The 16,991-nt window shown below is 36.8% G+C and overlaps 1 protein-coding gene across 3 annotated transcripts in view; it reads right to left on the bottom strand.

Annotated features, from left to right (window-relative positions):
- The window catches only part of RAD23B (RAD23 nucleotide excision repair protein B), a 44,913-nt gene that overhangs the window by 16,608 nt on the left and 11,314 nt on the right, over nt 1-16,991 (bottom strand). For 2 of the 3 annotated variants that reach the window (XM_081525599.1, XM_081525588.1), the window contains exons 2-5: nt 10,820-10,901; nt 7,675-7,754; nt 4,615-4,883; nt 547-602 (exon numbers count right to left, since the gene is read on the bottom strand). In XM_081525599.1, coding sequence (XP_081381725.1) covers nt 547-602; nt 4,615-4,883; nt 7,675-7,686 — 337 coding nt within the window. In that variant the 5' untranslated portion in view covers nt 7,687-7,754; nt 10,820-10,901. Of the gene's footprint in view, nt 1-546; nt 603-4,614; nt 4,884-7,674; nt 7,755-10,819; nt 10,936-16,991 lie in introns of all 3 variants that reach the window. The other variant, XM_081525609.1, reaches the window with a different exon arrangement.

The following is a 16,991-nucleotide window of genomic DNA, read 5'->3' as shown; positions in this document are numbered from 1 at the left end:
GGGAAAATGGGCAAAAAACCCCAAACTGATTTCGACAGATATAAGCGTGAAGGGAAGATGGAAAGACATTACTCAACACGTAAAAAGTCAGGATAAAAAGGCATTTTCACTGTAAGTACAATACAAGCAACAAGATGCAGATGGGGACCTACAGGGCTACAACTTGGAATAAAGGCTGGAGGTGAATAAAGATGAAATGTGAGGCAGATTTAGTAACATCTTATACTCATTTCAAAGACACTTCATAATAAACCTATACACAGATTAAATTTCATTTTAAAACCCATATCTGGAAAATGGAAAATATATCTGCTTTAAGGAAAGAAGTATGCTTAACTCTTACAGCACAATTTAAATGACTCAATAGATAGAATATTAATTTACAAAGTCTTCAGTAACACCAATTATCTAAATCATTTAACTACATGACTATAAGCAACCATGAAAATGAACATTTTCAAAAAAAAAAGAAAATGAATACTTTGATGATCTAGAGAAACGAAACCTCTTTCCTCTTATAAACTAATTTACCGTGTAGATACTTACCAAGTGCACTTGTTGCATCTTCAAAAAGGTTTGACCGAGAAGAATCACCTGATGTACTGCAAAATGTTTTCAGAAAATCATGTATCAGAAAGTATGTAAAATTTACCTTAAAGCTTAGTAGCTGTCCAATTTGTACAGACTCTTTGATTTTAATTAAATGTATAAGTCTGGCTACAGTGTTTAAAAGGGCTTCCAGATTAAAACCCAAAGCTTTATCCATAACATTTACAGCTTGGGAAGAATTTTAATACTCTTCTGTTCTGCAAATCCATCATTTAAAGAACTTACAAAAGTTAAATAATCTGTTTAAGTCAAATCACAGTCAAAGAAACACCAAAAGCTGTACATGATGAACAGCACATGTAGAAACTGTATTTAGCTGGAAAGGCCTGGGAAGTCTTTATATAGTAGAATTTCACTTAGATCTTATAGTTAAGTTCTGAACACAGAAACTGCAAGATAGTATTCAAACAAGGAACATAGTACAAAAAAAAATGCAGAGGAGGGATAGACCCGAGCTATAACCAAGTTCTAAACCAGTTTAAAAGGACTAAGTTTTCGTGGGACTTCCTTGGTGGCCCAGTGGCTAAGACTCCATGCTCCCAATGCAAGGGGCCTGGGTTTGATCCCTGTCAGGGAACTAGATCCTACATGCCACAACTAAGACTTCGTGCAGCCAAATAATATTACAAAAAAAAAAAGCAGAGAAGGCATATCCTGATCTCTCAAATATATTAAAAAAACAAAAGGACTAAGTTTTTGTTAGGCAATTGAAGAAGATGAGTCTAGAAAACAAAGTAGACACAAAGACCAGAAAGAGAAGGCCAAAGAAAAATGAGGTTTACAAAACTGGTAAAGACAACAGTTAGCAATTTAAATTACAACATACACAAACACAATACACACATATACCTGTGTCCCAATTTTACAAACGAAGCTCAGTAGATTTCAGTTCTGAGAAAACCCTACAGCATAGCAAGACAACGGACATACCTAACTTTGAATTCATAAATTACTTTGTAAGCTTCAGTCAGTTCTTCCCCAACACAATGAGGTCTAGCAATAGTATCCTTGTATCCCCGGGTGCTGTGGCCAGGGTTACTGCTGCCAAGTGCCTGGCATCTTAACACTCAACATGATTGGTAAGTGTAAAACAATCATTTGGTATAATTTTTAACGTACCTTCATTAACTAATGTGTAGAAGGCAAAACTTCAAAATGAAGTTTTTGAACTATAGTTCAACACTACATATATATACACACACACACACACACACACACACACACATATATGTATATATATGAAAAAAAACTCTCCCGCCCTGGACCCCTACCCAGAAACGACCACTACTACTAGTTTCTATATAGTGACTTGTGTCTTACTGTTGTGTTTTGGAATAATTGCATGTCAGAAAAACTACAATTGCCTCAATTTTTCCCAGAGAGGCATGACTTTCCATTTAATTGATCAAATCAAACTAATAAGAATCTGTTTGGTTTCCAATCTTTAAATTCTTTTTGTACTCAAATTAATTAATCATTTCTTTCATGACTTTTTTGCGTTAAGATTGTTTTTCCCATGTTCTCCTCTAGTTTATGATTTCACTTCTACATTAAATCTTTCTCTATTTAAAATTTATTTACTCTTTTTTCTTTGGGCCACACTGTGCAGCACATGAGATCTTAGTTCCCCCACCAGTTAATTGAACCCATGCTGCTTGCCGAGCCGTTACAACTAAACCACAAGGGAAGTCCCTAAAACTTATTTTTATAAGATGACCTCTAGGTGGCTAGACATTTACGCCAACAGCATTTCCCAGAGTGGTCTGAAATTATATATTAAGTCCCTGTATGTATATTGGTCTGTTTCTAGACCACCATTTCACTAAGCAGCCGTTCTAATAAGAGCCATTCTAAATTTGCAATCACTACCATGCATAATACATTTTATTATCTGGCAGAATTAATTAGACCATTCATTACTGTTCTTTTATAGAACAATTTGTGCTATTTTTGCACTTTTCTCTTTTTAAACCTTACAGATAACACTGAGATACCGTTTAACCACCATTCAAATCTTGATTCTGCCTCAACACTCCTCCCCTTCCCCAGAGGAAACCATTCTATCAGTTAGTCCCTCTGCTGCTGTTTCTTTACACGTTAACATGCTTGCCTGCAGAAAATGTCAATGCTGTCATGTGGTTTTTGTTTGGTTTATGGTTACTGACTCTATTGCAATCTGCTTCTTTTCACTTGATAACAAAGCCTTTAAACCACATTTATTTAATATACATATATACTACATACTTTACCTGGCCTACAGTACTGATATTAGAGTTTCTTAAACTTTAAGAAGCATAAGAATTCACCAGTGTTACTGTTTAGTTGTTCAAGTCGTATCTGACTCTTTGAGACCCCATGGACTGCGGCATGCCAGGCTTCCCTGTCTTTCACTATCTCCCTAGGGGACTCTACTAGAATTCACTAGTAGAGCTTGTTAAAAAACAGACTTCTAGGACCCACGAGTAAAGAATTCCTAATGTATAGAGGTCTGGGGTGAAGCCTAAGAATCAATTTCAAAGTAACTACCAGTAATGTTGATGCTGCCTATTTACAACCAGACTATGGAGAATTCCATGGACAGAGGAGCCTGGCAGGCTATAATTCATGGGGTCGCAAAGAGTTGGACATGACTGAGCAACTATCACTCAATATGAATTAAGCACAGTTCTCTAATATGAACAAATAAAAAGTCGAGTCATGCTCTTCAGTTCAGTTCAGTCACTCAGTTGTGTCTGACTCTTTGCGACCCCATGAATCGCAGCACGCCAGGCCTCCCTGTCCATCACCAACTCCCCACCCAAACCCATGTCCATCGAGTCAGTGATGCCATCCAACCATCTCATCATCTGTCGTCCCCTTCTCCTCCTGCCCCCAATCCTTCCCAGCATTAGGGTCTTTTCCAATGAGTCAACTCTTCACATGAGGTGGCCAAAGTATTGGAGTTTCAGCTTCAACATCAGTCCTTCCAATGAACACCCAGGACTGATTTCCTTTAGGATGGACCGGTTGGATCTCCTTGCAGTCCAAGGGACTCTCAAGAGTCTTCTCCAACACCACAGTTCAAAAGCATCAATTCTGCGGCGCTCAGCTTTCTTCACCGTCCAACTCTCACATCCATACATGACCACTGGAAAAACCATAGCCCTACTAGATGGACCTTTGTTGGCAAAGTAATGTCTCTGCTTTTAAATATGCTATCTAGGTTGGTCATAACCATCCTTCCAAGGAGTAAGTGTCTTTTAATTTCATGGCTGCAAACACCATCAGCAGTGATTCTGGAGCCCCCAAAAATAAAGTCTTACACTGTTTCCACTGTTTCCCCATCTATTTCCCATGAAGTAATGGGACCAGATGCCATGATCTTAGTTTTCTGAACGCCATGCTCTTCCTAATGGAATTTAAGTTAGTTCCCTTTGTCCTCAATTACAAGCAATACAGTCCCTGTGCACAAGTTTGGTTTCTCTACAGTAGATATCAAGGAGTGGAATTTGCACTGCAATATGTAGTTTTCACTGCCATCCACATTTTACAGATGAGGAAAAATCCAAAGATGTTAATTTCTTTTCTAAGGTTAGGGCCAAACACATGTCAGACCTGAACACAATACTATGTAGCAACTGGAAAAACTTACTGATATGGAAAGATGTTGATGACAGATGTGACAATGGTAAAATAATATACAACAAATAATGATTGGGGAACAATGTCAAGTTGTTTATACGTCAAGCTATAATATACTGTCAGGTTATTTTATAATTCTTATTCTGTTGCATCATTTGAATTTCCTAACTTTTCTATACAAAAGCTTTTTTCCTTTCTCCCTGGGAGAAAAAAAAAATCCAGATTATGGAAATTTAAACAGACATAAAAAGCATACTATTTTAGTCAGAGTTCAAAGTTTAGATAGAAAGTCTGTTTGATCCACACAATAATCAAAATAAATACATGCATGAAGTAACTGTTATGAACATACTCCTACGCAATTTCCTGGAGTCCAGTTCTTACCTGTCAGTTGAGGTTGGGGTAGTGGCCACTGCTGTTTCTACTGGCCTCTCTGCAGGCTTCTCTTGTTTCGTCGCACTGGCAGGTGCAGGTTCAGAAGATGCTATCGTTGATGCTGGAGTCACAGATGCAGGTGTGGGAGTGGGAGCCACAGTGGGGGCAGGGGTTGGGGCCTGAGTCACAGCTGGTGCTGTGGAGGAACTAACTGTGGTAGTGGTGGCAGAATTTGATTGCTGAGTCGTAGCTGGTGCTGGTGTTGTCACTGCTTTGGGCTAAACACATTACAAAGCAAAACCATGCATTATGATAAAATACTACATTATCACCTGACCTCTGGATGCTATAAACAAACATAACAATACTAATACAAATTTGTAGATTGAAAACAACTTCGTAAGGTGACCTAATGAGTGATCAACAGCAGCAATCTGAATCCTTATTTATGTTACACTTTCAAAGCTGATAAGAGCATGTATGTCAACTATCAATCTCCATTAGTTCTAGCCAATGGTTCCAGTCTTAGGATCATTATGAAAAAGAACCGAAAAAGCAAATATTTTAAAACATAAAGAATGTGTGTATCCTAAATAAATAAATACAAGAAACACACAATTCACCGCCCAAACTTCATAACTGAAGTTTCTTGGTTACAACTTCAAAGTATTTATTGTCATTTGAAAGCATTATGAAAACTTCCTTGAAATTAAAGCATAAACAGAAGTATGGTTAATGAACATGCCAGATAATCTGCTGTATTTTAGAAGAGGGAAGAAAATCCCAATGTTGCCCAGAAGCCAATGGGTTTAAGTACAAAGAGACTAACATTAGTTAAACAGAGGCCAAACAAAGTTGTAACTGCATGCTCAGCACTTTCTGAACTAAAATCAGAGCCATAAGTATCCCCACCAAGCAAAAAGCAGTTACATATGAGTAAAAATCATACTATATGAGTTTTATTTTTCTCCGAAGGCCTACCAATGCTCATGACCTACTTAGTTCATAACTTTCTTAAGGTAAAAAGGTAACTGATTTGCTGGAAGATGAGATTAAAATTCAACATAACTGCCCCAAGTATAAATCAACAAACTGTAAATGAGTGGATTTGTGTCTGATTCTAATTGAGCTAGTATAGAGCATATTGGGAAAAAATGTCTTGTGCAAGGTAGGGGGTGGGATGTAGCATTTGCTCCCTCCTTTGCCTGTATTAAGAGTCTTGAATTTGGCTCTGTAATTTTTACTGCCAACATAATTCCCTGCAAATTATTAATGTTCTAGAACTCTAACTAGATAAGAACGTAATTTAAATGCATTATGCCCATTTACTATTTCCCTTAAGATCAATATAATACTGTGATTATATATATATTAGTTACATATAGTTATATATTATATATATATAGTGATCAATATAATACTATAATATATCATGTCCTCAAGGTCATACATATATTATATAACTATATATTTTATATATTATAGTTATATATGTAATATATATAATAATTATATATTATATATAGTGATCAATATAATACTATAATATACCATGTCCTCAAGGTCTCTGTTGCCATAAAGAGCTTTTAAACCTCACTCTAAACAGTACCAAACCTATCTGCTTTTCAAAGGTCCTCCGCTTAACTTTTGATATTAGTAGTTTTTTCTCTCTTCTTTGTAATAACGGACTTTCTCACTGCTTCCAAAATGTTCACCTGTAGTGGTCTTCCTCCCATTCTAAAAGCTGGCCTATGTAAAATAAGCATCTGCTTGGCTCCCAGTAGCTGTTTTTCAAACACATGCACCTATTCTGAGACCCAGCCTGCTTAACTCTTGGTTATGTTCTTAACAGTCAAGGTTACCATAATACTAAGGAAATAAGGTCATAACAAATACATACCCAAATGTCTGTGGCTACCAGACATACTATGTATGATAAAATTGAATGAGGGAATATTATTCAGCCCTAAAAAGGACAAATTCTGGCACATGCTACAGTATGTACAAACCCTGAAGACATTTAATGAAGGAAAATATTAATAAACAAGTCATAAAAGGAAAAATACTGTATGATTTCACTTATATGAGGTATAAAGCGTAGTCAAATACACAGACAGAAAAGGTTAACAGTCGTGCTGGGCTGGGGCACAGCATGGGTATTTACTCTTTAATAGGTAGAGAGTTTCCGTTTGGGAAAATGAAAAAAGTTTTAGAAATGGATGGTGGTGACGATAAATACAATGTGAATGTATTTAATGCCAAGGAGCCATACACTTAAAAATTAATCCCAATACATATGAAATGTTTACCTGTTTTTTGTTTCTCACTACGAAAGTATGCAGTAATTAAAATTCGTTTGTTCAACTCATTTTCTACTGCATATATTACTTTGAGACTTAAAAAGTCTTTGACAAACTGGTTTCCAATTACCTATTTAAATTTAGTTTGGGTGCTACAAGTAACATTATTCTTGTTAGATTATTAGGAGTTCGGAATTTAGACCATAATTCAATCTTAAAAATGGGCGTCACAAGTACCACCACTCCTCTATTTGTCTTAATGCTCTACTGCATATTTATCTGTCTTTCTGTCTTTCCCTTTTTCTAGTTTCTAAAAATCTATCTTATTGACTAAAAAATATCACTGAAACTTTTATTAGTCTATAAGCCTTTTTGGCCTTGAGAAATTTGTTAGGTCTAGTACCTCATTTAGCCAAGTACTTTTAAGGCATTCTTAATAAAAACTGTAAAATAAGAAACAAGAATCACATTCTCTACGTAATCTGTGCTTTTTACTAATCCAACAATACCTAATAATGTTTAACATGACATTTCATATATCAACTGTTTCAACATATTTAAAATTATGCTCAAACTACAAATACATAAAACTATTAACTTTATGGTTGACTCAAAGCAAACTGTTAACATGTTTAATAACTATTAAGTGCATGCCACTATGGATGTATAGATACTGTTTTCACTTAAAAATTAAGTGTGAAGAAAGACTTGGGATCTTTTTTTTTTTAAACTCACATGGATAGATATATACAAGGAGGCTGAAACTTACTTTTGTCACCATAACTACCACGAAGTTTTTCTCATCAATTTTATATTCTTTTAGAGCAGTATCATCATTGAGGATTTTGCCTAGTACATTAAGAAAAAAACATATTATTAAAGGCACCATAAACTGTCTTACACTGAGGTGAAAACAATCAAACATTAATTTTATCAATTAAAACTTTCCCCAAAGAAAAACATTAACCAATCAGCCAAGATAAACATAAATGGATACAAGATTAGTTAAGAAGGCATGAGCATTTGACTAAAAGACAGCAAACACATACGTTGTCTGTAGATAACTGAATCCCAGGCACGTCTTAAAAATTATTTATAATAAAAAAGACTTGCTGGGTAAGGAGATATTAACTTGGTCCTGAGAAACGGGAGATCATGAAAATAAATAAAATTCAATTTTGAGATGCTCAAAGATCCACCCCCAACCCGGCCTGGGAATAACCTATAAACCCTCTTGATGGAAGGAGAAAAGAACTTCTTACTCCCACAAATACTGGATACCTGAAACACAGAAATGTTTCAATGCCATAAAAAGTAAGATACTTATAATGACTTGGTACACAGAAATGGCAAGATACAGAACTGAGTAAACCACATGGACTATATAAGACTTTGGTCATGCAAAATGACAGATGTAAGGTCAGGACTCCTTCAGGCTTCCTTTTCCTTGAAATTAGTTTTCCATTTTTAAAGTTATTGAATCAAAAGCTGCAACCATTAAGACAAAAGAGAATAGTGTCTCTGCACAGGAATGAAAAAAAACAGGCCAAGAGTAGGAACCAGAAATTCTAGTTTTATATCTGCCACCAACTACTTATGCCTCTTCAGGCTTCTGAGTCCTCATCACAGGGCTGGTGTTTCCTCTAAACTACCTCAGTTAAGAAAGTACTACAAAATCTCTATCTAAAAACAGACAAGAATTCAGGGGTAGGTCAAGATCTACCTTACTGACATCCACAATCAAAGTGCTCAGTATTTCTTCTAAAGAACACAGAATTTTCTCCACAAAATTCACCTATTAAGTCTATTTTTAACATACATTTTCCTGGTTACTAGTGAGGCTAGTTAATTTGCAACTTCCTATTCATATCCTTTGTTGCTTTTTAATTGGGTCATCCTTTTCCCTATTGATTTGTCAAGAGCTCTTTATATAATCTGAATATTAATCTTTTTTTCCCGTCACTTATTGTAGTGTCTTTTGACGTTAAGATTTTCTATATTCTTCAGTCAATTTTGGTATTTTATTTAAAAACAGATAAACTTGTGGATTCCCTGGTGGTCCAGTGGTTAAGAATCCACCTTTCAATGCACGAGACACTGGTTCGATCCCTGTTCCCAGATGATCCGACATGCCACGGAACAACCAAGCCTGCAAGCCGCAACTACCGAGCCCAAGTGCTGCAACTACTGAAGCCCGTGTGCCTAAAGTCTGTTCTCCACAACAAGGGAAGCCACTGCAGTGAGAAGCCCACACACCACGAGGAACAACAGCCCCTGCTCCCGACAACCAGAGAAAGCCCACGCACCACAACTAAGACCTACCATAGCCAAAACATAAAATAACATTTCAACAGATTATAAAAGATGCTCAGTTTGATGGGAAAACTAAAGAAAACACATGCAGAACAATAAAATTGGACCCTTATCTTGTACCACTCACAATGATTAACTTGGAATGGATCAAAGACTTAAACATAAGGACTGTTATCATAAAACTCCTGAAAGAAAACGTAGGGAAGAAAGCCAGCAATTGTGGCTTTGCCAACAATTTTTTGAGTATTACGAAGAAAGCACACACACACACAATTTGACAAATGGACTACATCAAACTCAAAAACTTCTGCATAGCAAAATAAACAATTAACAAAATGAAAAGAATTCTATAGAATGGGAGAAAAATTTCGAAAACCATGTGTCAGTTATGTGGCTAATATCCAAAACACACAAAGAACTCAATAACAAAAAACCCAAACAATCTGTTTAAAAACTGGCAGATTAAATATAAATCAACATTTCTCCAAAGAGAACGAGGAAATGGTCAACAGACAGATGAAAAGATGCTCAACATCACTAAACATCAGGGAAATGTAAATCAAAACAAGATACTACCTTACATGTTAGAATAGCTTCATCAAAGAGACAAGAGGGGCTGGTGAAGTCATGGTGAAAAAAGAATCTTTATACACTGTTGGTGGGAATGTAAATTGGTCCAACCACTATGGAGAATATGGAGAAACAGATCCACCATATGACCCATGGTGTGCATGAGTTATGTCTTTTTTATTCATTCATCCCTTGATGACCATTTTGGATTGTTTCCGTATCTTAGCTATTGTGAATAGTGCTGCTATAGACATGGGAGTGTATATGTCTTGTCAAAATCCTGTTTTCACTTCTTTGGGTATATACAATATTACTCAACCACGAGAAAGACAGTAACTTCCTATCTGCAACAACATGAATGGACCTTGTGAACATTAAGCTAAGCAAGATAAGTCAAGCACAGTATGATATCACTTATATGTGGAAATGTATGTGGAATTTAAAACTCTGAACTTTAAAAAAAAAAAAGGTTATTTTACCTTGGTGGTTACCAAGGGTTTGGGGCATGGGGGAGATAAGAGTAATAGTGTTTAAGAGTACAAACTTGTAATGAGTATTATAAGCCATAGAGATCCAATGCACAGTATAATGAATACACACAATAATATTGCTAATTCTGTAATGTGGTAAACACCACTACAACAGCAATCATATTACAATATGTATCAGAGTTAACACTTTGTACACTTTACACTTAAACAATGTCACACAAAGTAATTCAATAAAATTTTTTAATTCAAAAAACAAAGCACAACAAATACAGCCAGTTACACAATGCTTACAAAAGAAAAAGCTAACAAGCAAAACTAGTATCACTGGATGGAGAAATACATAAAGCAAATGTGAAAAATAGAGGACTGAATATTAATAAAATAACATTCAAATGACTGTTCATTCTCTGCTTTTATCTCTACAATGTTTCTGACAGAATTAATTTGTAGATGCTACAATTCTTAAGATGGCAATTTCTAAAACTAAAATATCAGAGGACACATGAAAATGGCATGTTAATTTCAGTACTTAATTCATACCTGCATAAATTAACTTTTGACCTGCTACAGGAAAGGCATCTTTACCCTTTTCGGATTCAATCTTCTCTTTCAGTGCTCTCACCTATGAGAAAAATTTTAAAATATTTGAAAAAAATCTAAACAAAGGAAAATCCAGAATCTGAACAAATGATGCAATATAAAAATTTTATACATATTATTGATTCCAAAAACTTAAAAGATCATGTCTTCATAATATTATGTAAAAAAAATTCTATTGATAACCCATACTATTAGATATGGTTAAGTATAAACTGTTTTACCATCTGTCACACAGGTTTTTTTTTTCCTTATAAGACTTTCTTAGTTGACTTTACAAATCCATTCAAAATAAATGTTTCAAAAGCAGAAACTATGATTCTCATTATAAAGTTTATGGGTTTATATCCCACAGAGTAAAGAAAAACTCTCTAATCTAAAAGGTTTAAGAAATAAGGTGGTCTTGTCTACAATGATAAAAAGTTAAGTTAAATGTGAATGTCAAAAAGCAAATTATTTACTTTAAAAGTGGCTAATGTTTCATTATAATCACTTGAGGGAGCTTTATAAAGACCAATTAAAACATAATTTCTGAGTGTGGGTCTGGACATCAATATTTTATAAAAGCTTTACAGCTGATTTCAAAGTCTGGCCAAGGTTGAGAGCCACTGTATTACTTAAATGATCTTGAACAAGTTGCTCCATTTTTCTCAGCATCAGTCTCATCTATAAAGAGGGACTGGAATGGATGATCTTTATGGTTTTCGATCTCTAAAATTACATGACAACAGGTTCATCATGAAGTACTCAGAAAGCAATTGTAAACTATTTCCAAAGTAGGGTGGCATAGAAGTTAAAAAAAGAGACACATCATAAAACTAAATTCCACTTAATGCCCAAGAATCAAGGGGGAAAATCTCATTTCTTTCAATTCCCAGAATACTTCTGAAAATTGTACAAGTTGATAATTCGGTGGAAAATTGTCATGGATACAAAAGGGAGGGCTCCTCCCCAAATCACACTGTTACTATTAATGTAAGTAGTAGCTGAAATTCAAACCCACATCTTCTGACTCCAAGCTTTACAGCAGAGTATTTCGCAAATGTCACATAAATCACCCTTGCTATACTTATCATCTTCCTGAAGTGGGTCAGTACCATCACTGCTATTCTGTTATTTCCCAAAGTGGAAACCCGTCACAAGAATCTCAACCACTAAATATATATGATTACGAGAGGGAAAGTGGGACAAACAACAACAAAACACCCTGCCAATCATTTTATTACTAAATAACACTGCTTCAAAGAAATCAAAACTGTGATTAAAGAATATTAAGAAATAACAATGAGAACTCTATATACATTAATACCTATATGATGTGATTAAAAAAGTAATCACAGACTAACATTAAACATTTATTACTGGAGGAAAATTACCAAACTAAGCATGTAATTCAAACAGAAATAACAAGACACATACCAAAAGGAAAATGCACATAAAACAAATTAAGAGAAATAGTAGAAAATGGTTCCTGTAGCAATAGGAAAATGGACAAATGACACGGCAGGCAATTCACAATTATACACCCAATAAAAAGAAAAGCTCAACCTCATTAATAACCAGAAGCACAAATTTTAATGCCAGATTATCATTAATCCAGTAACAGTCACACTGTAAAAGACTGTCTAGAATAATTTTTGGTGTTAAGTGTGAAGAGAGGGATATACTTTCAGAATGAGTATCAAATGATATAATGTTTTGTGGACAATATGCCAAAATGTCTCAGTATTTTGGCAGAGGGTGTGTGGGAGTGTGTGTGTAGATTCAACCTGGCAATATCACTTTGGGTCATGCATCAAAGAAAATAAGAGAACTAGACTTTGGAACTAGGTTCACTGACCTGTCCAAGCTTCTGGCATTATTCCTTTACCTCAACCCAATGATCTTCACTTCCAATCCATTTAAGTCATCTACTCACAGCCATTCAGAACACAGGTTGAATCTCATCATCCCCAAAATGCTCTTCCAAATTATAATAAAAGTGCTAATCTCTTCCCATCAACTCTCTCAGTAACTGTTCAACACACCTGGTCTTGCATTTCATTACAACTTTGGTCCCTTGAGCCTCTACTTTCATTCCAGCTCTATTCAGCTTAGACAATAATGCCACTGCTTCTATCACTTCCTAACATCACACAGTTGTCTTGTCTTCCTACTGCTCCTACCAGGCAAATTTCCACATATGGACCAACACAACTGAATTTGTCAGTACTCAAAATTTACTTCACCCACTCTGTGGTGTCATACTCTTCTACCTCACTTGGCTAACAAATCTCACCTTTAATGCCTAACCAGCTACCTATCTATATTCACAGTCTTCTAAATGTTACTGAAGAAAAGGAAAGACATCCCCAATCCTTCTGTTCCCCTGGTTAGCCCTCTCCTCCATCCTCCAAGACGTTGTTGTTTCAAATCTGGTTTAGTTTAGTTTAGTTTAGTCGCTCAGTCGTGTCTGACTCTTTGCGACCCCATGAATTGCAGCAATCTGATTCCCAACACTTGCCTCCTCCCCGCAGATGACTACTTTCTACTTCATTCAAGACAGACAACACCCCAAGAACTCACACTCTCAACTTGCTGCTTCCAAACTGCCACATGGTTTTCTTTTGTATCCAGATTCACCTAATCTCTGTTTTCTTCTCTACTAAATGAAAGGTTATCTCTCTCTTCAAATCTAATTCTGTTGTCCCTCCAGTATTCTCCAGTACCTTGCTAGATTCATTGTTTCCTACCCCCCACTCACTTTTATTTTCTACCTCTCCCTCAAGGCCAGTTCATTTCCATTCACACTTAAACAGACCTAATTCTCTATCATCTTAAAAACAGCCCCCTCCCCCACTCTGTCTCCTGCTAGTTACACTCTCCTCCCCTTAGTCTCAAGCAATTTTCAAAAAAGTTAACTACACACTGCCTTTTACTTACTCACAACTGCATACTTATTACTCAAGAGTGCAATACAATGCGGATAAACTGAAGCATGGACTTTGTTCTCATTTTGCTTCTTTTCTGCAGCAGTACTACTCCTACAATTACAGTAAGGTGGGCCTCCGCAGTACCCCTGAATTTAGCAGCATCAGCACCCGACACTTCTTAACCCTTCTCTATAGTATTACTTGACCTCTCTGTCACAGCTGACAGTACTGACCCATTTCTCCCTTTCACACTGTCTTACTTTGGATTCCGTATCACTAAACTCTTCCAGTTTTCCTCCTACCTCTGCTCCCTCCATTTTGAAATCCCCTTCCTTGCCCAGACATTTAAGTGTTACTCAAGGCTATGCTTTTGACTGCATTTTCTTTTACACACTCTTCCAGGATAATCCATCTCATCTACTTCTAGTTTTAAGAACTATTCGGATGTCACCTGTATCTCTAGCCCAGTTCTCCCTTGACCTTCAGTTTTACATATCCAACTCTACTAGAAACCTTCACCGGATATCCCATAGGCATTTCAACCAGAATGTATTTGCTGAAGGATAGTTTCTATACTACTTTAAGTCTTCTCTAACCCAATCAAGCTGAGCACCATTTTGAAACAGCTTATACAGAAAAGTCTTCTTTACAGATGTTGTGAAGAAGGAAAAGGTAGCAACTCTTGCACATGGCTTCTCCAGGAAAGGTTATGTCCAGCAGCCAATGTAGTTACAACTCCTCTGACATAGTCAGCAAGAGTCCAAAATGCAGTACTTGAGTGCAACCTCAAAAACGACAGAATGATCTCTGTTCATTTCCAAAGCAAACTATTCAGTATCACAGTAATCCAAGTCTATGACCCAACCACTAATGCTGAAGAAGCGGAACGGTTCTATAGACCTACAAGACCTTCTAGAACTAACACCAAAAAAAGGTGTCCTTTTCATCATAGAGGACTGGAATGCAAAGTAGGAAGTCAAGAGATACCCAGAGTAACAGGCAAGTTTGGCCTTGGAGTACAAAATGAAGCAGGGCAAAGGCTAACAGAGTTTTGCCCAGAGAATGCAGTGGTCATAGCAAACACCCACTTCTAACAACACAAGAGACGACTCTACACATGGACATCACCAGATGGTCAATGTCGAAACCAGATGGATTATATTCCTTGCAACTGAAGATGGAGAAGCTCTATACAGTCAGCAAAAAACAAGACCAGGAGCTGACTGTGGCTCAGATCATGAACTCTTTATTGCAAAATTCAGACTTAGATTGAAGAAAGTAGGGAAAACCACTAGAACCTTCAGGTCTGACCTAAATCAATTCCCTTACGATTATACAGTGGAAGTGACAGATTCAAGGGGTTAGATCGGATAGACAAGAATGCCTGAAGAACTGTGGATGGAGGTTTGCAACACTGTACAGGAGGCTGTGATTAAAACCACCCCCAAGAAAAAGAAACTCAAAAAGGTAAAATGTCTGAGGAGGCCTTACAAATAGCTGAGAAAAGGAGAAGCGAAAGGCAAAGGAGAAAAGGAAAGATGTATCCATCTGAATGCAGAGTTCTAAAGAATAGCAAGGAGAGATAAGAAAGCCTTCCACAGTGATCAATGAAAATAAATAGAGGCGAACAACAGAATGGGAGAGACTTGAGATCTCTTCAAGAAAATTCGAGATACCAAGGGAACATTTCATGCAAAGATGGGCTCAATAAAGGACAGAAATGGTAGGGACCTAACAGAAGCATAAGATATTAAGAAGAGGTGGCAAGAACACAGAAGAACTATACAAAAAAGATCTTCACAACCCAGATAATCACGATGGTGTGATCACTCATCTAGAGCCAGACATCCTGGAGTGTAAAGTCAAGTGGGCCTTAGGAAGCATCACTATGAACAAAGCCAGTGGAGGTGATAGAATTCCAGCTGAGCTATTTCAAATCCTAAAAGATGATGCTGTGAAAGTGCTGCACTCAATATGCCAGCAAATTTGGAAAACTCAGCAGTGGCCACAGGACTGGAAAAGGTCAGTTTTCATTCCAATCCCAAAGAAAGGCAATGCCAAAGAATGCTCAAACTACCGCACAATTGTACTCATCTCATATGCTAGTGAAGTTATACTCAAAATTCTCCAAGCCAGGCTTCCACAGTACGTGAACTGTGAACTTCCAGATGTTCAAGCTTTATTTAGAAAAGGCAGAGGAACCAGAAATCAAATTGCCAACATCCACTAGATCATCAAAAAAGCAAGAGAATTCCAGAAAAACATCTACTTCTGCTTCACTGACTGCACTAAAGCCTTTGACTGTGTGGATCACAACAAACTGGAAAATTCTTCAAGAGATGGGAATACCAGACCATCTGACCTGCCTTCTGAGAAATCTGTATGCAGGTCAAGAAGCAACAGTTAGAATTGGACATGGAACAGTGCTGCTGCTGCTGCTGCTAAGTCACTTCAGTCATGTCCGACTCTTAGCGAACCCAAGGACTGCAGCCTACCAGGCTCCGCCATCTATGGGATTTTCCAGGCAAGAGTACTGGAGTGGGGTGCCACTGCCTTCTCCATGGAACAATACACTGGTTCCAAATAGGAAAAAAAGTACGGTAAGGCTGTATACTGTCACTTTGCTTATTTAACTGATATGCAGAGTACATTGTGCAAAATGTCGGGTTGGATGAAGCACAAGCTGGAATCAAGATTGCCAGGAGAAATATCAATAACCTCAGATATGGAGGCAACACCACTCTTATGGCAGAAAGTGAAGAGGAAATAAAGAGCCTCTTGATGAAAGTTAAAGAGGAAGAGTGAAAAAGCTGGCTTAAAAGTCAATATTAAAAAAACTAAGATCATGGCATCTGGTCCCATCACTTCATGGCAAATAGATGGGGAAACAATGGAAACAGTGACAGATTGTATTTTCTTGGGCTCCAAAATCACTGCAGATGGTGACTGCAGACATGAAATTAATAAACACTTGCTCCTTGGAAAAAAAGCTATGATCAACCTAGACAGAATATTAAAAAGCAGAGACATTACTTTGCCAACAAAGGCCCATCTAGTCAAAGCTATGGTTTTTCCAATAGTCATGTATGAATGTGAAAGTTGGACCATAAAGAAAGCTGAGTGCCGAAGAATTGATGCTTTTGAACTGTGGTGTTGGAGAAGACTTGTGAGAGTCCCTTGGACTGCAAAGAGATCAAACCAGT

The sequence above is a fragment of the Giraffa tippelskirchi genome, chromosome 1, assembly GCF_054371585.1.
Source record: "Giraffa tippelskirchi isolate mGirTip1 chromosome 1, T2T-mGirTip1v1.2.pri, whole genome shotgun sequence".
NCBI lineage: Eukaryota > Metazoa > Chordata > Mammalia > Artiodactyla > Giraffidae > Giraffa > Giraffa tippelskirchi.
The sequence above is the reverse complement of the archived record's forward strand: the minus strand, read 5'-3'. Positions and strand labels throughout refer to the sequence as shown.